Source organism: Phocoena phocoena, chromosome 8 (assembly GCF_963924675.1).
Source record: "Phocoena phocoena chromosome 8, mPhoPho1.1, whole genome shotgun sequence".
NCBI classification, from domain to species: domain Eukaryota; kingdom Metazoa; phylum Chordata; class Mammalia; order Artiodactyla; family Phocoenidae; genus Phocoena; species Phocoena phocoena.
In genome coordinates this window covers 64,356,623-64,381,524 of record NC_089226.1, presented here as the reverse complement: position 1 = coordinate 64,381,524, position 24,902 = coordinate 64,356,623, and the positions used below count along the sequence as shown (strand labels likewise).

The 24,902-nt window shown below is 44.6% G+C and overlaps 1 protein-coding gene across 2 annotated transcripts in view; it reads right to left on the bottom strand.

Annotated features, from left to right (window-relative positions):
- Positions 1-5,367: 5,367 nt before the first annotated feature.
- SWAP70 (switching B cell complex subunit SWAP70) overlaps positions 5,368-24,902 on the bottom strand; it is a 75,117-nt gene continuing 55,582 nt past the window's right edge. Inside the window, exons 5-12 of one of the 2 annotated variants that reach the window (XM_065881716.1) lie at positions 23,228-23,374; positions 21,988-22,096; positions 20,091-20,272; positions 15,229-15,336; positions 13,466-13,632; positions 7,977-8,175; positions 6,928-7,024; positions 5,368-6,577 (exon numbers count right to left, since the gene is read on the bottom strand). In XM_065881716.1, the coding sequence (XP_065737788.1) occupies positions 6,471-6,577; positions 6,928-7,024; positions 7,977-8,175; positions 13,466-13,632; positions 15,229-15,336; positions 20,091-20,272; positions 21,988-22,096; positions 23,228-23,374 (1,116 nt within the window). In that variant the 3' untranslated portion in view covers positions 5,368-6,470. The remainder of the gene's footprint in view (positions 6,578-6,927; positions 7,025-7,976; positions 8,176-13,465; positions 13,633-15,228; positions 15,337-20,090; positions 20,273-21,987; positions 22,097-23,227; positions 23,375-24,902) is intronic. The other variant, XM_065881717.1, reaches the window with a different exon arrangement.

The window sequence follows — 24,902 nt, the reverse complement described above, 5'->3', positions numbered from 1 at the left end:
TCTATCTTCTGGGCTTCAACAAAGAAACACTGATGGCAAATTTAAAGTGTGACTAGCTCCTAATTTACCGCTTCTGTAGAGCTTCTCTGTTTTCAACCAATGTTCTGATTCTAGGCTTTTATTCTGTTAAGAATATATTTTAATGATATACTTAGTTGTGTTGTATCTGTCGAGGATTTTATTTTGGTGACATTTCAAAAGATTAGTTTTTAATCAGCCTTCTGGTAAAATCTACATTACTGAATAAGAAAAGCAGATTTTTAATGGCTTAAAAAAGAAGAAAAAAGAAACACCCAGATAGAACCAGCCGGGGCCAAGATGGCGATGAATCTGACCTCCAACAGACCCCAAGTCTCATTATACATTGATTTTACTACATTAGCATATTAAATAACACACCTACCAGCAGCCAAGACCAGATATTAAGGACCAAAAAAGGATAAAAGGGGGATGGGACACCACTCCCTCAGAAAAAGCCCTGCCCCTTCCCCCGCAGACTACTGCATATGCCTCCACATAGTAAGCCTTGCTCCTCCTCCCTTTGTCTTTACTCTTTAAAATTAAGTCTCTCCCGCCAGGTGGGAGAAGTTGATCTTAGTTCTGGCTTCTCCATTCTCTGGCCACCGGGTAAGTCTATGCTATGTCAATTTCAGCTTTGGTTTTATTATCGGCTGCTTGAACCCAAAACGAAAAAGAACTCTACCCCACCAAGGCAGAGAGCCTCAGTTGGGCTAAAGGGCCCAAGTAGGGTCCATACGACTTAATTCGGTAACAGAAGGAACCAAAACGAGACAGGTTGGAGGGACAGACTCGCGATATAACCAAACCCTATTACCCCCGGGTGGGCGACCCTCAGACTGGAGAATAATTATAGTGCAGAGGTTCTCCCACAGGAGCGAGAGTTCTGAGCCCCACGTCAGGCCCCCAGCCCAGGCAGGGGTCCAGGACCAGGAAGACGACCCCCCGAGCATTTGGCATTGAAGGCCAGTGGGGCTTAACTGCAGGAGCCCCTCAGGACCGGGGGAAATAGACACTCCACTCTTAGAGGGCGCACACAAAGTCCCACGCACACCTGGGCAAAAGCAATAATTTGATAGGAGCCTGGGCCAGACCTACCTGCCGGTCTTGGAGAGTCTCCCGGAGAGGCAGGGGGCATGGCTGCGGCTCGCCCTGGGGACAAAGTCACTGGCAGCAGCTTTTCTTAGGAGCTACTTCTACTGCGTGGACGCCGCTGCTGGCGGGCGCCATTTTTAAAGTCTTCCTCCAGCTCATCAGCCCAACAGCCTGCAGGTGCCGGCGCTGGGACGCCTGAGGCCAAGCAACTAACTGGGCGAGGACACAGCCCCAGCCTTCCGCAGACAGGCTGCCTAAAGACTAAAGAGCCCACAGCTGCCTTTAGACACAGCCCTAGACAAGGCCCTGCCCACCAGAGGGCCAAACCCCAGCTCTACCCACCAGGGGGGAGAAAACTACAATTCCCCAACGGGGGCCTGGCTGGCCCTGTCCACTTGTCCACTCGTCTGTTCGTCCCGTTGCAGACGAACGCAACCTTCGGGACACCCTGAACCTCATACCCAGGTGTGTCAGGAACCACCCTCTGCCCAGCAAATGATCTAAAGCAAGCTCCAGGATCCCTGGGCCCTGCAGCTAGACTCCAAGAACCAGGTCTGCCTACCAGTAGTCCGGCACTAACCCCAGGCCCTGGCTTCACCTGCCAGTGGGTGGGCAGCAGACGCAGAGTCTTCGGGACCCTGACTCTGCCCACCAGTGAGCCAGCCCTAGCCCCGGGGCCTCCTAGGGATGAAGGAACAAGACAAAACCCCAGAAGAACTAAGTGGGGGTAGGCAATTTACCCGAAACAAAGAGTTCAGAGTAATGATGGTAAAGATGATCAAAGAACTCGGAGGAGAATGGATGCACAGAGCGGGAAATTAGAAGCTTTTAATAAAGCGTTCGAAAATATAAAGAACAACCAGAGATGAAGAATACAATAACTGAAATGAAAAATACACTAGAAGGAATCAATAGTAGACTCAACGATACAGAGGAACACATCAGTGAGCTGGAAGACAAGAGTAGTGGAAATCACTGTTACAGAACCAAAAAAGAATGAAAAGAAATGAGGGCAGTGTAGGAGATCTCTGGGAAAACATCAAATGCACTAATATTCACATTATAGAGGTCCAAGAAGGAGAAGAGGAGAGAAAGGGCCTGAGAAAATATTTGAAGAGATAATAGCTGAAAACTTCCCTAACCTGGGAAAGGAAACAATCACCCAAGTCCAGGAGGCGCAGAGAGTCCCATACAGGATGAACCCAAAGAGGAACACACCAAGACACGTTGTAATTAAGAGACCCATTGTGGGCTGCTGGTCCAAGCAGAGAGTGCTGGTTAAGGGGAAGAGGCTGGGTGATACGGGACAGGAAATGAGAGATTCAGATGGGGAAGAAGGGCAGGCTGTGGGGCTCAGGGCTGAACAGAATGGGGGTTGCTAGACAAAGCTTCCCTCTCCCACTCATCACGTCCCGCTGGCCCTCAGCCGGGCCCTGAGGACTGCTGTTGAGGAGGTAGACATAAACAGTGAGGAAGGCCTTCATTCCTGTGGGTGCACAACCCTGAGTCAGTGTGCTGCATCTACATGGTAGAGGTGGAAAAAGGAATCTGAGGCTAGCCCCGGATGGAATTTAGTGTCCTCCGCAGATTCACCCACTACCCAAGGCCAAAGACTCAGCAACCTCAGAAAGGTCAATGGAAGCTGAGCACACGACTTGGAGGGGTCAGGGCCACTCCTGAGTGGTGAAGCAGGGACACGCAACCAGCTGCGTGATGGGAGATAGAAAAAACTGAGATTAAAAACGTGTGACATCAACTGTATTTAAAGGACCCAGCAGGGGGCAGGTGCTGTCATGAACCACATCCTGGAAGAGGGGCAGCTGTTCCTGGGTAGATTTGGCCTATCCCCTTCCAGGTCCTTCTGTGCAAAGTTGAGGGCTTTGGACCAGCTGACCCCTAGGGACTAGCCAGTCCAGCATTCTAGAGGCACTAGTCACAAAGAGCAAACTACAAATCTTGAGTGTAAAGCTGATATATTTTACTTAGGTAACCGCTACCCATTTCCAGCGTCCCAGAAGGTTCACTTGTTTCCAGTCAATAACCACCCTTCCCACCCCCAGCTAACCACAATTCTGACTTTGAAATCCACAGATTAGCTCTGCCGGTTCTGGAAATTAATATAAATGGAATCAAACAGTATTTTCTCTGTGTTTGGCTTCTTTGCTCGACATAAAGTCTGTGAGATTCATCCATGTTGCTGCATCTCTCAGTGACACTCTTTTTCAATAAAGTATGGTCTCCTTGGCCTGAATATACCATATTCAATGATCTGTTCTCTGCTGCATCAGCACTTCCGTTGTTGCATCAGCACTTTGGTTGTTGCTGGTTTGGGTCATCCTGAATGAAGCTGCTGTGAACCTCCTTGCAGGGCCTTCTTGTGGACACCTGCCTCATTTCCCTTGGGGGGACCGCTGGCCCATAGGGTAGGTGTTGTCTTTAGCTTGAGTAGATATCACCATATGGCTTCCTAAAGTTGAGGGGTGACTTTTACAGGTCTCAAAATGAATATCAAAATAAGGAAGGAAGTAGAGGGAGAGCAAGAGGAAAGAAACAGATAGACCTTAAAGTATTCCCAAGACTGATTCTTTCAGTAAATGGTGAGCCCCTACTATGAACTGGAAACAGCTGGGCCGCGCCTCTTCCCCACTTCCCATGGCCTGGCGTCACCTGATCCCTGCTCCACTAGGGCAGCTATGCCTTGCTGGCACAACCCTGAAGGCACGACGGAGGCTTTGCCAAGTGTAACAGGCACCAGTGCTCTGTGAGGTACATCACCAGCCAGGCCGTAAATCTGAACACTCATCCCTCACCAGGTGCTGAATGGTTCCGACAGCCCCTCCCCGTGCTTAGCCACTCACATGAAGAAATAAAGGTCACGGCAGCTTTACATTTCACGCCTCAGCAACCTGCATCCCAGGGAGACTTTAATGCATATCCAAAGCAATTCCCTTTGCACCTGTGCTGAAAAGGCATTTACAGAGTTCCTGAAGCACGGCGCCCCGCACGGGGTGAGCCAAGCTCCCGCCCTCTGCTCTCCGCCTGCTCACAGAGCACGCAGCCACTCTCCCCCCACATGCGCCCCAGTTACACCAAAGAGGTCACTCCTGCTGCTCCTCCTGGGGAAACCCTGACTCTAGGAGACTGTGTGCTCCGAACCTAGATCTTGCCTTTCTGCAGAGAAGGTTTTCTCAACCTCAGCACTAGTCACACATCTTAGGCTATGTTAAGTCTTTGTTACAGGGACCGTCCCATGAATTGTAGGATGTTTAGTAGCATCTCTGGCCTCTACCCTGTAGATGCCAGTTACAAACCCAAGAGTGACAATTAAAATGTCTCCAGACACTGCCCCTCCAGATTTCTGCTTGGGGGGTTCAGGGAGTATCATCCCTGGTTGAGAACCACTGCAGTAGAGAAAGAAAGTTAGGGACTTCCCTGGTGGTCCAGTGGTAAAGAATCTGCCTTCCAATGCAGGGGACACGGGTTTGACCCCTGGTCAGGGAACTGTGATCCCACATACTGCAGGGCAACTAAGCCCGCGTGCCACAACTACTGAGCTCGTGCGCCTCAACTAGAGAGCCTGTGTGCTGCAAACTACAGGGCCCACGCACCCTGGAGCCTGTGTGCCACAACTAGAGAAAAAAACCCGCACGCTACAGCTAGAGAGAAGCCCGCGAGCTGCATCTAGCAAGGAGCCCGAGCATCACAACGAAGGTCCCGCGTGCTGCAACTAAGACCCGACGCGCCGAAAAAAAAAGTTAAAGAAACACCAACCAGTGTGTTCTCTCCTCTAGAAGGAAACGATCAGTTTTCCAAGACAATCACGCTGGACTGAGTGGGCCTGCTTAATCCACAAGAGGCGTTTTAATCTTGGCAACTGTGTAAAACCAAAACAAAAAAACCACACTGTTTACTCTGGTAAAACTGAAAGAAAAACTAAGAGGCATAAAAAGAAAATTCGGGAAAGCAGAGGTAAGAGGATTTGGAGGGCACAGCAACAATGAGGGAGAAATCATCTTTGTAAGTTCCCGTTTGTGAGCTGACACATCCACCACGGTTTCCCACATGAGTGACTCAAATGCCAAATTTGAGGCCATAGCTAACTTCATGATAGCACTGGTTTGGGGGCTCCAAACTGCACGCCCAGTGCTTTCAGGAAGTGTCCCTAAATCCAAGTTCATCTCATTATATGAAAACATGCACACATACACACAACCTTACTCTCCTGTCCTATCAAATCAGACAGTTGAAAATGTATGCTCTTCTGGTATTTTTTTAATTTTCTTACTGATTCCATTTTACTAAAACAAACAAAAACCATACAAAACACTTTTAATATACCTTAGAAAATTAGCAAAAAAATTAAGTTCAGCATATTACATTGTACAACATTTAGGTAAGAATGTTTGAAAATTATAAATATTTTGTTCCTTCTCAACATAGCACATCACAAAAATACATTTTAAAACTTTTTTCATGAATGATTCCTAGAAATGATCATATCCCTATTTATCAAGGAAAAGGTCTGATTAGGACAAGCATTCACGGACACCTGAAATGTTCTGTACAGTAACTACAAAAGTAAAACCAAGCGGTCTGCCGGCACTTGGACAGTTGAAACCATTTTAAATATTAGGAGGAATTCAGTTAGTATCAAGACATCATTCCAAATGGGATTTACTTAGTTCATCTCTGTGCTGTCCTTGACTCGTAAGTATCTATCTCAGCCAAAGCATTGTTTGAAAGACTTCTGCCTCCTTGAGATAGCGCCGCTGGGGCCAGGATGCCAACCGGTCACACTGCATGAACCTGCACAACCAGAGACACAGACGGCAACCGCTTAGTCAGAGCGAGGGCCACGTGCGAGAGAAACGCCTTCTCCAGTAGAGCATCCGTGGTCACAGGCAGTCCACGTCAACTGCGGGCCACGGCGAGCAGACTGGCCCATCTAGTTTAGGAACAAGCACTCGGAGGAGGAAGAACAACGGCCCGGCCCGCAGAGGTTCTGGTAGCCGGTGAGCTGAGCGCCGCTTGCTGCCAGCCACACGCCGCGGGTCGATGAGGGCGCCACTGCGCTGTCCGAGCGCTGGCCCCACCGGCAATCTGAGGGAGCTAATGGGAACTTTCAGAAGCTGAAGTTTTCAGAGAAAGGGTAAATAAAGAGCTTGACGATGCTGACTTTTTTTTTCTTTTCAGGTAAGCCCTTCTTTACAGGCAGATAAGTAAGAAGGCTTCCTTAGTATACTGACCAGGAGGCACTGAAAGAAGAAGAGTTAGAAGCAGCAAAGCCAGGTCCTTTTGTCTTTAGCATAAAGCTTTCCAGTTATACTCAGAACCTACATAACTGACATGACTTCTGCTCACTCTGTGGCCTTCTTTCCTTTCCAGCTCTTCTCTCTCTCTTCAAGTTCTGCCTGGGTGAAAGCTGCAGGGCCCCAGTTAGTGATCAGGTGAGGGTTTTTTGAACCTAAGAGACAAACATGCATTAAACATAGGAAGTCTTATATTCTTCAATTAACATTATCATTTTTCCACAGACAAAGGAGTAACTTTTCTACGTTATTTCTTCTCTGAGGAACATCCATAAAGGTTATACCAGCCAAAACAATTAGAAGATGTATACAAAGGGGATTAACCAGGCCTTCTTATCTATCAGAGGGCAAGTGATTATTCAAGAGAAATTTACTGTAAACAGCTGGGTTTCTGTATATTTGGGCTGAGGAAGTTTGTTTTTTTTTTTTTAGCACAATTCAAGTACACAGATAAAACAGAAAAATAAATTGACTAAATATCTGATTACTTCAAAGAATGTGTTACCTGGTTCTATCAATCGAATTAACCCTTCATGCTGGGCCACTCTGTCCTTCCAGCTCTTGGTCTTGTTAGTTGCCATCTCCAGCTTCTTTTTAACTCCCTGGCACAAAAGCAGATTTTAGACTATGCAAACACACAGGTAGTTTAAGAGTCAAATAACAATGATTAGGCACTTACTATACACTAGTGGATTATCTTATTAAATCATCACAGCCATAAGAAGCACGAAATATTATTATCCCGTTTTACAGATGTGGAAACTAGGATTCAGAGCAGTTAAGTAACCTGCCCGAGGTCACACAGAGGACCTAATTCGCACTAATTACAGATAAATATATAAGATCCTTGTGTGCCAGTTACGGCTTACTGCCTCTCGGCTCCAAATCCACCCTTCGCTGTCTTGCCTGTGCTGTTAGGCTAACGTTCCCTCGACAGCTGGCACCACTTAAGCTTCGTTAGTGGAAGGGCTGGGGGACACTGCAGGAGGCTCCACTGTGCTCTGAACAGCAGCTCCTGTGGCAAGTGGGACACCCATGGTGCTCACACCAGTGGGTTTTAGCGGCACCTCCGCTGTGGGCAGCTTCCACCAGTGCCCCAGAGGGTGGCTTCCCAGTCTCAGCACCTCGCTGAGCTTTTCTGCCACCCAGTGGGCGAAGGCCATGCCCTCTCCAAGAAGGACTGGCTCACAGCACTGGGCTAAGGGAGCAAAGAGGATGTGTTCCTCCCCTGGACGCTCTGCCTCAGCCCCAGAGGCAGTGGCTGCTTCCTGTGTCTGCCCTTCCTGCAGCTCAGAGTTTTCTTTGCTGCTCAGGAGGTAATCCCCTGTTAGAGTTAATAGTAGTTTATATTAAACCTTCCCTGTTCATATTGCCGGTGTAGTTTCAGTCTCTTGATTGGACTCCAACTGTTACGCCCCATCGCCTGTAAAAAAAATTCCTACCTACAGCTAAACACAATTCTTACACCGCTTCTTACAGTAAAGCAAATATCCTGTTGCTTTAAATGTTTAAGAATATTTAAATGCACGCGTTTGCAGGGCTGGGTTTAATGACCTCGTACTGCTCAAGTGCCTGCTTCCGCTCAAGCTCCAGCTGTTGCAGCTGCTCCACGGCTTCCTGGAGGGCCTGCTCTTTGACGGCGCGCTGGTTCTCCAGCTCCTGCTTCTCCGCCTCCGTGGTGCGAATGGCCTGCTGCTGCTCCAAGTGCCACTTCTCCAGCTCGGCCCTCTTGGATGACTCTTCCTCCAGCAACCTGCGATGCGAGCTCGGCGTCAGACCCGCCCGGTCACCGCCCCTGACCCAGCAGATGTCGGAGCACGCCAGAGCCGCAGAGAAGCCTGGGGGTCATCTAACCCACCGCTCATTTCACAAGAGGGAAACTAGATTCACAAAGTGGCTAAGGTGACTCATGAGTCCTGCTCCAAGCTCTGTTTCACCCTTTTATGAAAAAAAAAAAATGACAGTAAAAATAACATGCGTTGAAGGCTTAATGGGCCAAGAAGGAAGTGTGTTTTCTCAATTAATCCTCACAATAAACTTAAGTACTATTATTATTCCATTCAGAGATGAAAAAAGTGAGGCACAAAGGTTAAGTGACCTGCACTAGGTCATTCACCTGGCAGGCAGGTGGCAGGGCCATGTTTTGAAATTTGCCGGGTTGCTGTAACATTAAAACATTTTTTATCTAGTGAAGACCTATCACCAAGGAAAAAGTTGACTAATGAAAGCAAGAGAAGAAGGAGCTGACAAAAGGTAGAGTGAGCAGACACCACTTCCTAACAAAGCGCTGCCCGTCAGGCCCTTCACCTTCCTTGCTGCTAACCCTCCACGATTCTGCAAGGTGTTATTATCCCTGCAGATGAAGTCAAAGGGTTTAAAAGTATGACACACAGGTAAGTAATGGATTTCAACCCAGGCCTGTATGACTTCAAAATGTTATCTCTTAATAACAGGCTACCTATCTGAGAATATCCAGCTATGCCAGTATTTAATAAATAAATCAACGTGCAGCCCTACCTGAACCCAAAGTATAGACAATGTGGTTAGATGCCAGCCCAGGACGGGACGCATCTCTACCGGCTTGACCATCAGAATTATGGTAACAAGCCACACGGCAGGCCAGTAACTACTACCCAAGAGCGTTTGCGCTTCTAAAACCGACAACAGCAGAAGTAACGTAACAGACTCTACAGCCCCTATCTGACTACCCCAATCCCCATCCCCAGTCCCACACCATTGTAAGAATTCCCTCTACAACATCCTACAGGGTTTTTCTCCAGTTCTGTGTGATGGGCCACGCTTCACAAACCGGGTCAGTTTATTTCTGGCAGCCTTGATTCTTAGAAAGTTCTTCCTCAAGTAAGATGAGCTCTCCCATCCCCTACCCCGGGTTCCACCAAGGGCCAATCTGCACCCTCTGAGACGTCCCTCGGAGTGTGACATCCGCAGTGAACACATCACTGCCAACGTGGGCTGATCAGTGCAGAGTGACTCACTTACTCAGTGTGTATATATTCCACACTGTCCATGTGCTTTTCTAGGCACAGGGGATACAACAGTGAATGAGACCGGAAGGATTCTTCATCCTAGTGGTGAAAGTCTGGAGGGGAAGGGACATTTGCAGGAGGTTAGGCTGCCCAGCCTGAATCCCCTTCACGTGTCTAGGGATGTCTTGATGGAGGCCACTGACACAAAGGAGCAGAGACAGTGAAGAATTTATCTTTTGGTGGCAGCAACATCTAGTGTCAAGTGATGGCAGAAGCAATGGGGACAACTGACTGACCGACCCACGGTGCCAATGTCGACATCAGCGGCACCCTCACTGGGCTCTTGCCGTGGCCTGGTCAGGGCTGCTCAGCCTCCCTTGGTTCCTGCCTGTGTTCAAGGCCTGGCCACCTGCCTTTCTGTGGAATTGGTGAGTTTCTCAAGAACCTTCCAACAAATGCTTTTATTGCTTTAGCTAACCTAAGTTGGTTTCTGTGGTTTACAAACAAGACTCCTGACTAAAGACTTGAACCTCTCTGTGCCTCAGTTTCTTCATTTATAAAAAAGGAATAGGAACTATACCTACCACCAAAAGTTTGCTGATCCATTAAACGTGATAATGCAAGTAAGGTACTTAGAACAGTGCCTACCATGTCATAAGTGCTGAATAAATATCAGCTCATATTATTATGGTGGGACTATTACCTCATTTGTTCCGAATACTTCATGAAGGCTGCCTGAGAGTATATGAGGTTTTTGGCAATCAATCATATCAGGGAAGTAAAACCATGAATCTTTTCAAATGAGCTGCTATTAAGCCAAGTATCCTGGATCCTATACTTGTTCTGTTGATATTTTAAATTATCTTCTTGCTCTAAAACCATCATTCCAGCCTGTCAACACCTTTTTTGAATGCTTATTTGACATTCTATACGTTGCATATCTTCCCCATCTGCAGATGAGCTAAAGGAACAGAAACCAACATACTCCGAGTGACCACCAAATCCAGACGTTACACGAAACTCTTTGCAAGCATCCCCTCCCTTACCCTTCACAACAACCCTACGAGCTTATTGTATAGATAAGGAAATGAAGGCTGCAAGAAATGAACTAACTTTTCTAAAATTACACAGCTAGGAAGTACCAGGGCTGGGAATCAAACCCAGACCTCACTCCAGGGCTCAACGCCAACCTGCCTTCAAATACATGAAGAGTATTATCGCATGGAAGAGACTCAGTGTTCCACATGGCCCCATGCGTAGAACCTGGCTCCATTCGTTCAAAAAAGACTCCTTGCGCACTTACTGTGTGCCATACCCTGTACTAGTTGCTGGGAATACAGACCTAAGGTACGCACCTAGGCCTCACAGACACAAAAATTTAGTGGGTGCAAGTTATAACCGGACAGACTATGGCTCCGTCTCAAGAACTTTCCAATGATTGAGTTGTCCAAATGTTAAATGAACAGTTTCCTTCTGAGTTCCCATTCAGGAGAGGATAGATAACCTTCAGGATTACACATTTTTTTAAAAAAACTTCAATTTTAGTGGGAAAAAAAAACCCCAACAAGATCCAGATGGCTCAAGTCAAAGTTCTTGTATTTAAACAATTCACTATAAAAAATATCTCTGGGAAAATTTAAGACACTGACAGAGAAGGCACCGTCCATTGGAAGAAAAATGAGATGCCAAACGTTCGAAGAATGACTTGCTATTGCTTAAAGAAAGGACAGAGGCTAACTAAAAAGCCCTCTAGGGCTTCCCTGGTGGCGCAGTGGTTGAGAATCTGCCTGCCAATGCAGGGACACGGGCTCCAGCCCTGGTCCAGAAGATCCCACATGCCGCGGAGCAACTAAGTCCGTGCTCCACAACTACTGAGCCTGCGCTCTAGAGTTCACAAGCCACAACTACTGAGCCCACATGCCACAACTACTGAAGCCCACGCGCCTAGAGCCCGTGCTCCGCAACAAGAGAAGCCACCGCAATGAGAAGCCCACATACCGCAACGAAAAGTAGCCCCCACTCACCGCAACTAGAGAAAGCCCACGCACAGCCAAAAATAAAAATAAATTTTAAAAATATATAAAAGCCCTGTATATACACCCTCAGCCTAAGATTATGTTACAGTTCATTAGTACCAGACTTAAATGTTTCTATCTCAACTCCACGACGACTTCCCTTGATTTCCTACCCAGAAAGGCCTACCCTGAGTGGGAGCAAGAAGAAAGCCCCCTTTGCCAATCTGACAAAATGTCCCTCTGGGGCTTCCCTGGTGGCGCAGTGGTTGAGAGTCCGCCTGCCGATGCAGGGGACACGGGTTCGTGCCCGGGTCCGGGAATATCCCACATGCCGCGGAGCGGCTGGGCCCGTGAGCCATGGCTGCTGAGCCTGCGCGTCCGGAGCCTGTGCTCCGCAACGGGAGAGCCCACAACAGTGAGAGGCCCGCGTACCGCAAAAAAAAAAAAAAATGTCCCTCTGAATCAGGCCCAGCCTCCCGTGACTTCGGGAAAGAGATGGACTCGCCTCACTTAAAAATGACCACTAGAGGGCGCGAATCTTTCCACTTCAAGTTCCAAAAACTAAAGTCAAGTTCCAAAAACTAAGGTAAAAGAACAATTTAGAGTAGTAAAATTCATAAAATGGCCTTATATACCCCAAGAAAAACGAGTTAGCTTTTGTGCAGTAATATCAGCTTATTGGAGCAGAGCTGTATGTAGTAGTTATATTTGCATTTAAAAGGTTGAAACCATTTTGCCATTTACTTAAATCAGAGTGTACAAAATAATTAGCCAGAGCTTTTTTTTTTTCTTTTTTTTTTTTTGGCTGCATTGCACAGCATGCAGAGATCTTAGTTCACCGACCAGGGATAGAACCCGTGTCCCCTGCAGTGGAAGCACGGAGTCCTAACCACTAGATCGCCAGGGAATTCCCTAGCGAGAGCTTTTTAAATAACAATACTCATGCCTGGGCTCCTATCCACAGATATTTTGATTTACTAAATTTGTGACAGGCCCTACATGAGCATTTTTTAAAAGCTTTATAGGGGATGATGATATTTACCACTGGCTAAAAACTACTGGCATCAATTATCCAAAACTGTCTTATTCAAAACATCACTCATTCTATAAACATGAAATAACTAATACTTTAATAAATTTCTGGAGTTATCTGGTTTCCTTCATGATCTAATCTCTGCCGTGTCATAATTAACCTCCCTCAAAGCTGCAGAGAAGTAAATATATATAACATATCTCACCTGTGAATTCTCTGCACAAGGTGATCTATAAACTCTTGACACATCACAAATGATAAGGAGGTTCAAAAACGTCTAACGTACCTTAGAATGTCTCTCTTTGCAAGTCACATGGGGCCAAACCTTCCCATGCAGTGGATGGTGTGCTAACATCACTGCCCAATAACAATAGGGTGGTGGTTCCCATCCCCTGGTTAACACCATGGTGAACACACACTCGTGGGACCCATAAATGCCAGGCAATGTGCTAGGCATTTAATTTTCTATTTAGAAGATAATTTTTTCCTTAATAGAATCAACCTTTTCAAAACCTAATTCATTTATTTTTGAAGTCATTTTTGGCAACATACATAACAAAGAAACCTCCTTCTTTCTTTCCTCCTGAAGATGAAAAGAACATCTGTTGCTGCTCCACGTGTGGCATGGCAGCCATGGAAAATGTACCCCAGCTCATCCCACAAGTGCTCCTAAAACAGGGGGCGTAGCTTAAAGCACAAGATATGCCTGCACTGACCAGCTGGGGAAACAGTTTTTAGCGCTGCATCCCCTGACATGACATCTTAAAGAAAGCAAATGGGGAAGCAAGTTAGAAACTGGGAGAGGGTAGCTGAGCCCTGTCTTTAGCCCTATAAGCAAGGGTCTCCCAGCGGCCCAGACTGGGAATAAATAGCCCAGCCAGCCAAGCCCCCAGGGTCTCTCCAATCTGTCAGAGACCCCTCCCTCTCCAGCAGAGTTAGTCATTCCTAGAAAGTGTATGAGGAGTCCAGGCAAAGCACATAAAGCACAGAGGATGAGGCGATCGGCACCTGGCCTGAAGCTTCCGCACAGTCTCTTCATCTTGCCGGGCCTGCCTCTCATCCTCGAGAGCCTCCTGCAGCTTTAGGTACATGTCTTCCAGCTCCCGGACCCGCTGCAAATACTGTTCCAGTTCAGAGGATTTCTGGGCAACCTGTTCTTCCATCTGCTGCCTGATCTGACGGTATAAAAGAGTCATGTTTAAACTCAGGTTGACTTCGCCCTCAGGGAAAGCCTCCCGCTCCACCAGCACCCTGAGTGAAGCCGCAGCACAGCCCACAGCCGCAGCCCATCAGGGTGGACAAGGCCCGTCCTTCACTCCCCGAAGACCGAGGAAGCGAGAGCACCACACCCAGTGCCAAGACCCAAGACCACAACCAAAGAGTCTGGGTCCACAAACTACCCCCTAAACTCTGTTCTCCTGCCCTGGTATATTTCTCATCCCTTTCACTCCACATTTCAGACTCAAGAAAAAAATATTTCCCTGTATAATTTCTCTTTAAACTCCTTTCTGTCTTAAAATCACCATCTTTCTACCAAGAGTCTCCTCTAAAGAGAATGAACCTTTTCCCAGTCAGAACAGCCGAAGGGTTAAAATAAGGGGGAAAGGAAAGACTGGCCTGCAGTGAGCCCTTCTGCACTTACCTGGCTGCCCAGCACCCCGTCCTTTCTCCCTCCCTAGGGCACCTCTGGCCCCAGGGGGACCTCAAGCACTTAATTAGTGTTCTAACACATTTATGGTTTCTCCATTCTAGCTAAAAGAGCTTTGAATCTCTGCCTTATAAGTTAAAAGACAAGGACATCCTAAATGCAATAACATACACACTAGCATATGTCTCTGCAGTTTATAGGACACTTTTACTTGCATTAGCTTAGTTCACCCTCATAAGGGTCATGAAGGATCATACGACTATCCCCCTAATTTGAAGAAGAGAAACACGTTATTCATCAGCAGGAGCAGAGGACACAAACCCAGATCTTCTGGCCACGAGGGCAGCACCCCCCATGTCATACATGCCTTCTTCTCGCGACACAAACACGTCCACTTCAAGTCTGAGCAACAAAAAAGTGCTAAAGGGAATGTCACAGCACCTATTTAATAGGCCCTGGGCCCAGCCCTCTCCCACACACTGCAACTCATGTGAGGAGACCTGTGTTCCAATTAACCAGCTCGCTGCCTGAAGCGACCTGGACCTTGGGTCTCTTGGGGATGAGAACCTCTAATCAGATGATGAGTCAGAGCTGCCAAGAGCAGCAGGCCAGCGTTCACGTGTTCTCCTGACTTCAGAACCCTCACTCTGCTCATGACAGAGGTGCAACGTCATGGAACTTATGCTTACTTTTTCCGTAGCTATTTATTTTCCAAGGCAAGACTCTGAAGGCTGAAAGGGATGCTATTAATAATTGTACCAGGATGGCAGGGACTGTCCCAAGCAAACCAGGAACTTTAGTCCTCCTACCCACAGTACTTACCATCCCATTCCATAAATTTCTACTTGGGGGTCTTGAGTGCAAGGTTTACCTTTATATCCTTGGCATGGTACCTGGCATATAGAAGGTGCTCAATAAACCGATAATGAATGAATAACAAACATGTAACTTCCCCAGGAGCCCACTGCAAGTCAGCAACAGAGCCAAGCTGGCAAGATGATCTCACTCTAGCCTCCCAGCTCTTCACCCTCCACCAACCCCGGCAGGCTTTTGCCCCTCTGCCGACCGGGGCTGGCTCTGTGAGTTAAGGCCGCAGCAGCACCTCTGGGCATGCGATACTCACAAGCTTCTCCCGCTCCAGCTCCGTGCTGAACCTGGCCTGTAGTTCCACTTGAGTCTGAAGGCGCTTCTTTTCTTCTTCTGCTGCCCGAGATGCTGCTTCTTCTAGTTTCTACCCAAAAACCCATCCACAGAAAAGCAGGGAATATTACAATGGAAGTGCATTTGGAGAGAAATGGTCACACTTAAACATTATGGAGGAAGTCAAACATTCTCAGTGTTCAATAAAGAACGAATAAAACTTGTAGATCCACTGGAATTCCATTCCAACAATTTTCCCAGTCAACATACAAAACAAATTAGGTAAATGAATGATTCCTAGTAACTCTGAATAACATTTTGCCAAGAAAATTTTAGTACAGTCATTAAGTTAAATTCACTTGCAAATGCATTCATGAGGTTCGAATCTATTTCTTGAGCTTGTCCTATACAGTTTTGTCATCTTAACATTATTCCTTAAAACTTTATCAGAGCTCAACTTCCCAAAGAGTGCATGAGGAACTCCACAGACCCTTTCCCTGGCAAAACAACATTTAGAAGAAAAGCAAAAACAACCATTTAAAGTCTCCGGGAATTATCCTAAAAGCATACAGCAAACGGAGAACACTTAGCAAGAAAATCAACTGAATCTCAGCAAGAATAGTGAAAGTCTATGGCATGTGAGCCACGGTGCAGCCCCCTCTCTGCCTACTGCTCCCCCGACATGGCAGTGGAAGGAGGCTCTACCCCATGGCCATGGAACCAAGAACATAAGCCTCCCTCTCTCCTCAGTTTCCAATCTAGGGCTAAGGTATCTCACAGGAGGGTGCAGACAAAAAAATGTTGCTTGCCATTCCAATAAACAAAGAACATTGCCCACCATCAAGCCATCAGCCACTGCAGCTGTCCCAGCAATGCACCCTGGGAGGAATTCAGGATGGAGGAAAACAGGATACTGGCCCTAGATGGTTAAGATGCATATCTAAGAAATAATTTTAATGAGCTCAGATTTGCATCTTCCCATACATTGAAAAGCACTAAAATCATTAACTTGAAATATCTGTTTTTTGTGATTAGCAGTAACTACATGTTTTGTTTTGTTTTGTTTTTTTCAACAAAAATTCCTTTGTATCCTGGCTCCCCGCTTACCTCTTTGGAACAGTTCCTCAGAGCTGAGAAGCTTTCTCCCGGGCTGGCTAGAGTCCTCAGTAAAGTCCCCGAATAAAACATAACTCTCAGATTTTAGCTGTGTTTTTTTTTCAGTTGACAAGACTAACAAACTAAACCACAGGCCAGCTAGAAGTCTGACAGGGGAAGCCAGCAAAGAGCCCCCGTGTAGTAGGAACAAGTCTCAAAGACAGGCCTCAAAGTCTACGTGCGGGCCAGAATTTAAATATCAGACTGTGGGGCCAGGTAGGTCCCAGGGCATCGTTGAAAACAACAGAGCCACTGTGAGATGAACAACTGGAGGTGATACCAACAGAGGCATCCGGCTGAACAGAGAGCTGAGAGACTAACAGAGATCAGAAATGGAGACAAAGAGCTCTGCGGCCACACACAAAAATAAGCTCAAAATAGATTAAAGACCTAAATGTAAGACCAGATACTATAAAATTCCTAGAGGAAAACACAGGCAGAATACTCTTTGACATAAATCACAGCAATTTTTTAAAATCTATCTCCTAAAGTAAAAGAAATAAAAGCAAAAATAAACAAATGGGACCTAATTAAACTTTAAAGCTTTTGCACAACAAAGGAAGCCATTGACAAAGCGAAAAGACAACTTACCAAATGGGAGAAAATATTTGCAAATGATATGACCATTAAGGGATTAATATCTAACATATATAAACAGCTCGTACAACTCAACATCAAAAAAACAAACAACCCAAAACCTTGTACACTGTTGGTGGGAATGTAAACTGGTACAGCCACTGTGGAAAATTGTATGGAGGTTCCTCAAAAAACTAAAAAGCAGAACTACCATATGACCCAGCAATTCTACTCCTGGGTTTTCTGGGTTTTAATATTTATTTATTTATTTATTTATTTGGCTGTGTCAGGTCTTAGTTGCGGCACACAAGATCATTGTTGTTGCAGCATGCGGGGTCTTTTCGTTGTGGCACGCAGGCTTCTCTCTAGTTGTGGTATGTGGGCCGCAGAGTGTGCAGGCTCAGTAGCTGCAGTGCATGGGCTCTCTAGTTGTGGCGCACGGGCTTAGTTGCCCTGCAGCATGTGGGAGCTTAGTTCCCTGACCAAGGATCGAACCCGTGCATTGGAAGGTGGATTCTTAACCACTGGACCACCAGGGAAGTCCCCACTCCTGGGTTTATATCTAAGAAAAACAAAAGCACTGATCTGAAAAGATACAGGCATCCCAATGTTCACAGCAGCATTATTTACAATTGTCAAGATATGTAAGCAATCTAAGTGTCTATCAACAGATGAATGAATAAAAAATAGATGTGGTGAATACATATCTACAATGGAATACTACTTAGCCATAAAAAATAATTAAGTTCTGCCATTTGCAGCAATATGGATGGACTTGGAAGGCATTATGCTAAGTGAAATAAGTCAGACAGAGAAAGACAAATACGGTATGATATCACTTATATGTGGAATCTAAAACATACAACAAACTAGTGAATATAACAAGAAAGAAGCAGGCTCACAGATACAGAGAATAAGCTAGCGGTTACAGGGGAGAGGGCAAGATAGGGGTAGGGAAAGTGGGAGGTACAAACTGTTGGGTGTAAGATAGGCTTAAGGATGTATTCTACAACACGGGGAATATAGCCAATATTTTGTAATAACTGTAAATGGAGTGTAACCTTTAAAAATTGTATAAAACAAAAGAATGCCAAAAAAAGCCCTGCTGACACCTCGGTCACCCCAAGGCACTGTGTGCACGTCCAAGGTTGTGCTTTGGAGGAGGACAGTCAGAGGCTGCACACCATGAGGCAAACAGACTCCACTGAAATAATCCAGCCAAATCATGAAACAAATAAATGAGCAAACAACAACAACAAGCTTTTGGGGGAGGGGCGAAAGCCATATCTAGCGTTGCTACAATGTATTATCTAAAACATCCAGTTTTCAACAAAAAATTATGAGATGTGCAAAGAAAGAGAAAAGTGTGACTCATACGCAGGGAAAAAAGCAGGCAATAGAAACTGCCTTTGAAGGGGCCCAGATACCGGATTTAGCAAAGACTTCAAAGAAGTTATTATATGTTCAAAGAACTAAGGAAACCATGCTTAAGGAAGTCATAGATGATATGATGATATCCCATCAAACAGAAAACATCAATAAAGAGACAGAAATTATAAAAAAGAACCAAATGGGAATTCTGGAGTTGAAAAGTACAATAACTGAAATGAAAAATTCACTAGAGGTTCTCATACATACATTTGGGCTGTAGGAAGAATCTATCAAAGATAGATTGATAGGGCTTCCCTGGTGGCGCAGTGGTTGAGAGTCCACCTGCCGATGCAGGGGACACAGGTTCATGACCCAGTCCGGGAGGATCCCGCAAGCCGCGGAGCGGCTGGGCCCGTGAGCCATGGCTGCTGGGCCTGCGCGTCCGGAGCCTGTGCTCCACAACGGGAGAGGCTGCAACAGTGAGAGGCCCGCATACCGCAAAAAGCAAAACAAAACAAAACAAAACAAAACAAAAAAAGATAGATTGATAGAAATTATGCAATCTGAAGAACAGAGAAGAAAACAGCATCAGAGAAATGTGAGACACCCATTAAGTACACCAACATTCACATAACAGGAGTATCTGAAGGATAGGAAAGAGAGAAAGGAGAAGGAAAAATATTGGAACAAATAGTGACTGAAAACTTTCCCAATCTGATGGAAAATACTAACCTACACATCCAATAAGTTCAATGAACTCTAAGATAAATACAAAGAGTTTAACACATACTTCATATCATACAGACATACACATCATAGTAAAACGGTGGAAAACCAAAGACAAAAAGAAAATCTTGAAAGCAACAAGAGAAAAATGATTCATCACACACCAGGAAACACCAGTAAGACAGACAACCAACTTCAGAAACAGAGGAAGTCAGCACAGAGTGTGGCATTTCTAGGGGTTGCAAAGGGAGAACTCCACCAGGAATTTGGGGCCTTAAAGTATGCCACATCCCAGGGCATAGGTGCTGCATAGGAGGACACAAAAGGATGCTTGAGCTTGTGGTTAGCAGGTGCTCAGTGATTCAAGGTAGAAAGGATCAACCCAAAGGCGCCCCAAATAAAGACCATGACCACACACTGAGGACTCAGCACCACACCCAGAATTGTGATATACACAACTGAGGAAGAAAGTTTCCCAATGAATGTCAACTATCTCATACAGCCTGTGGTACTTGACCTCCTAGCCCTGAGACGGAAAGAGAAGCTGACCCAGACTGTATCTTTGACTCCAAACAATAAGTAAAACCCCACAATTCTAACACTAAGGGTCTTCCAAGATCCTCATGAGTAAAGATGGGAGCTAAGGGGGAAAACCTAAAAAAGCAACAGATCCTGTCCAGTTCACCAAAAGCAACCTTGACATCCTTAGGGGAATACAATGTCTCATCTTTCTCTGACAAAATTCAACTGTGCTCATTGTTCTTATAAATGTTCTTTTCTGGTCAATGAAATGTCCCTGCTACCCTGAGACCCTCACAACTTTCAAGGGCTGGGTAAACCAGGGCGTCTCACTCAGTGGTCTAGATGTACTTCCTGCGAGCACAGTTCACAAAAAAAATATCTCTACGGTTGCATTAACCTAATCTTGGTAGAACCAAAGCTCTACCAAGTAAGTGAAGTCGCTGTGGCTTCTGCAGTGAAATGAGAGCCCGCCCCCAGCCCAGCGTCCACACCCACCTTCCTCACGGTCTCCAGCTCCTGCTGCTTGTTTTCATTTGCCACCTGGAGCTCCTTCATCTGTCGCTCCAGCTCCTCCTGCTCAGCCAGCACCTTCTTCCGGAGTTCTTTCCGACGCTGGCGGGCTTCTTTGTGTGGTGGGGGGCTGCCCAGCTTCAGCAGATGGATGGTAGAATGGATGGCTGTGAAAGGCATGGGAGAAAAAACAGGGAATACCCTTTATTCTTTGTAAGCCTAACATGTAAATGGCATAGTGGGAATAAAACCAGAGACCCAGGATAAATCTGATCCTGCCACTGAGCAGTGGTGTGACCGTGAGCAAGTCACAGAGCCTCTTACAGCACGGGTTTCTCATCTCTAACATGAGAGAGATGATCTCTGAAGTCCCTTCCAGCTCCAAAGTTCCGTAACTGCCTATCTGTGCTTAAACAGATCTTGATTTGGGAATATCACACACATTTGAGGAAATCCCAACACTTCCAACTCCCTTTCCTATACTTCCCAAAAGGCCAGGTAAGAACAAGACATAGCAAGGGCTGAGATATAAAGTTCCTGGTATCTGATTTGCTACCTGCTGTATTTAGTCTGCCCCTCATCTATACCTTATGAAACTATCTCCCTATATACTCCCTTCCCGAGGTGATAACAGCAGCTACCATTTCTTGAATATTTGCTATATATACACCCTTTACATGCATTATATAATTTTTACGTGAAATCTGATTTCATTCCTGATTGTTTCAATTACTTAAAGAGCTAATACTTTCACATTGTTCAAACTCAAAAGCATGAAAGGACATAGATGAAGTCTCGCTCCTACTCCTATCCCCCAGTACTGAGTTCTCCACTTCACTAGCAACTAATGCTAACAGTTTCTGTGCATCTTTCCTGAGATACTTTAAGCATATACAAATAAACATGTATATACGTTCTCCATCTTCTGTTGACGCAAATGTTGGCATAACACACTCTTCAGAGCCTTGGAGAGCTTTCCATATCAGTACATACTGCACAGTACTGCACAATTCTCCACTGTGTAGCTGTACCATAATCTGTTCAACCACTCCCCAATTAATGGACGTTTAAGTTGTTTGCAATCTGTCACAAACATTTCTGCAATGATGTGTCATTTTTTAAATATGCAACTATATCTTTATTTTCTAATTATGAACCCTCACAACAACCTGAGAGGTCGATACTATTATTTGCCCCATTCCACAGAAGAAGAAAGCTGCTACAGAATTCCTAACTCAACCCCAGAAGCCCAGGAGAGAGGATTCAGACCCAGGTACACTTGCCTCAAACTCTTAAACTACATCAAAATGACCATAATTTTCAATAAAACAATTTTACCTGTGTTCAAGAATATAACATTCAGAATCCTCTTTCATGATTAAAAATAAAATCTCATAAAGTGTTTCATTCTTTACTAATTTTGGAGTAATACTTTAATTTGAAAGTTATTAAATCAGAAGTTTGCATTCTTGAGATAATTATTTGAAACTAGTGATTTCTTGTGAAAGTAACAGATCTTGAAAATTACTTGAAGTATTCAAAAGCTATTGCACAATTCCTCTTTTGTTTTACATGTTACTAAATACTCAAAATGGCTACTTTAAAATTCTTTATAGTCCTTAAAAGGGGAAATTCCATGTTCTTTAAATAGTAAGAGTAAAAAAACCTAAAATGTCCAGTTTATAATTTTCCCACACATTCATCAGGCAAATGAAATTGATGAAAATTTTGGGAACTCCTCTCACTTTGTTATTCTTCTAGCTACTGTTTCACATAGAAATAACTATAGACAATGAGGAAACAATGCCAAGTATCTTTAATGAGATCCAAAGCTGAAAGAGCTCTCAAGTTATATCATGACAAGTAATAAAAATTACCTTACCCTGAATCCACTCTTGTTTCTTCTTCTTATCTGAAGCACTGATCTCAAAGGTCTTATCAAAACATTTTATGAGAAAAAGGCATTTCTTTCCATCTTTGTCAGGCAAGGACTAAGACAGAAAGCAAAATTAGTCTTTAAAATTTTATTTTAAAGTATTTAGATTAAGTTCAATCTTAATTATTTATATAAGAAGTACCTATAAATGAATATTACTGATTTTCTAATGCTGCCCCCTAGGCAACAGTACTTATGGTAAAAATGACCCTGGATTAGTGTACTACACCTAGACTGGGAGAACCAACACCACCTGATGGGCCATGCTTTGGGCTTTCCTGAGCACAGCAACCCTTGTACCTTAGCACATGTCTTAAGGGAACCCTGGAAGATATACCCATGGACTGTTCCAATAGGTCTTGACTCCTATAGGATATGAGGCTTCTAACTCAGGGTGATTCCCACACCCTCCAGATGCGTCTCTCCCTTCCTTGCACCAGGGGTATTGTTGCTGGCAGGCTGTGGTTCTTGTCCTATATCCTTATAAGTAGACTGGTATGGCCTATGGTAATCTTGTGAGCCTCCATGTTTACTTGAATCTAAGAAGACCCCTTACTGGGCACTGCACACCCTAAGACATTAATACATACCATTTCAACCATCAAAACACATTATCATTTATGAATGAGATCTTAGGTATTTTAAATGTTCTTCAACAAATACAGATGTGGCAATAGTTCAGCTATAAATTAAAAACTCAAAACTTTATGTTCTTGAGGACTTCACTTCTTTAACCAAATTAGCAGCTGTGACTAAAGTATTCTGAAAGTCACCCTAAGTATTCCAAGGCAATGCTCACATCTTCTTTTGGTTTATCTATTACACTCAAAATGGCCCAGGTTTTCTGATATATTCATGATTTCAAACACTTTCTTACTGAATTTTTTTTTTGCTTTATTTTCTTATTTATGACTCCATTTTATTCAAGAAATGATCCCTTAAATGTACAAATGAGATTTAATCCCTATATTTTATTCTCGAGTATAAGAAAATAAACTCACATTAGAAAAAAATTCTGTCAGGTATCTAATTTTTTGGTTCAGAAACTATGGCTACTGTATGCCTATATTATTTTGGAAATGTAAATTTTAAGATTATTTTTAAGGCTCTGGAGTCCAGAAGAAGGAAGATAAACTACTTGAACAGCAGGGGGCAGCACTGGAAAGAGGTAACCGTTGACTCTTACCTCCACACAGCAGTTCTCATCCAAGAGAATGTCTCCTTTCTTATCTTTCAGATCCTCACTCACATAGTAAGAAATTATGTTGGGTTTTAGTACAAACCAGCGTTCAGTCCAGTTTTTCCGTCTATGGCCTTTTTTCATCATGTAACCCTATGAAAGATTAAATCTGATATAAATTCCTGTCCTTTTATTTATAAGAGCTGATACCTCTTCCTTGACATTCTTGCCTACTCCATTATCTGATGTGTGGCCTTGAATACACGAATATCAAAGGTTCTTGCCCTTTGTGGATTATGAATCCTTTGAAGAGCTACAAGGGCAGGGCACTATACCCAGTCAAATTCATGCAAGCATGTGCAGATAAAAGTTTACATAGAATTTTAGACACTCAGAGACATCTCCTCCCCCCACCCAAACCCCCCAACCTCGCCAAAAGCTATATGCAGATAAGAGACTGCAAGACCCCCTGATGTTAACAGCATTGTGGGGTTTCTTTTTTTAATACCTTATCTTTTAGGGATGCCTACTGAAATATTTATAGATAAAATGAAATGTCTGGATTTGTGTCAAGATAAGACAGGAGAGGTCAAAGTAGGCGGGGAGGATTAACCAGGTATCAGTGATTCCTGGGGCTGGGTGATGGATATACGAGAGTTCATTATACTATTCTATCTGTTTCCTTTAAAATAGAAAACACAAACACATGCACACACACAGTGATCTGAGATTTTCCGTAAATCTAGACCTAGACCTCACAGTGATTCTCAGTAAATCTAGACCTCCATCAATGAAAATGCTAAAACCTATCAGTCAACTTGGCCAAGCATATCTTCTCAGCCAGTCACCCTCTGGCACCAAAGTACCTCTCTACCTGACCTCACAATTCTGGAGGATGACTCTGCTCCAAAGAAGCAGAAAAAGAACTGGACCAGTAGTTAGGCTACTGGCTTCTAAGTATAGCTTCTATGCTCACACTTACTAGCCCTGTGCTTCCTTCCCATATATCAGCATCAAAGGTGTATGATTAAAAATTTTACTTCAGCAAAACTACACATTTATTATAGGCCAAAACCCTTCAGTACTATTCAAGAATAACTCACTTTTTTTTTTTTTTTTTTTTTTGGTACGCGGGCCTCTCACTGTTGTGGCCTCTCCCGTTGTGGAGCACAGGCTCCGGACGCGCAGGCTCAGCAGCCATGGCTCACGGGCCTAGCTGCTCCGTGGCATGTGGGATCCTCCCCGACTGGGTCATGAACCCGTGTCCCCTGCATCGGCGGGCGGACTCTCAACCACTGCGCCACCAGGGAAGCCCTAACTCACATTTTAAATAGTAAATCTATAGGTGCTGATAGCTTGTGGTAGACTATACACATTGTTAAATATATGATAATATCTTGGCTGTATCATTTGATTATTACACTAAGTTCTAATCATATTACTTGTTCAGTTTGCTAATCCTTGAACATTTAAGCCAAAGCTATCTCATACTGCAATTAATCTGTAGTTCTATATTCTGCCATCCTAATCTGTCTGGAAAATCTCTTCAGACAGAGACCATGTCTCATAACTCTTTGCAGCACCAAAAACTTACACAAATTAAGCCTCAATTAATTTTTTTGATGGACTCCATTTGGAGAAAAGAGCAAAAACAATATCACCTAACAGAGCAAAGAAAGGA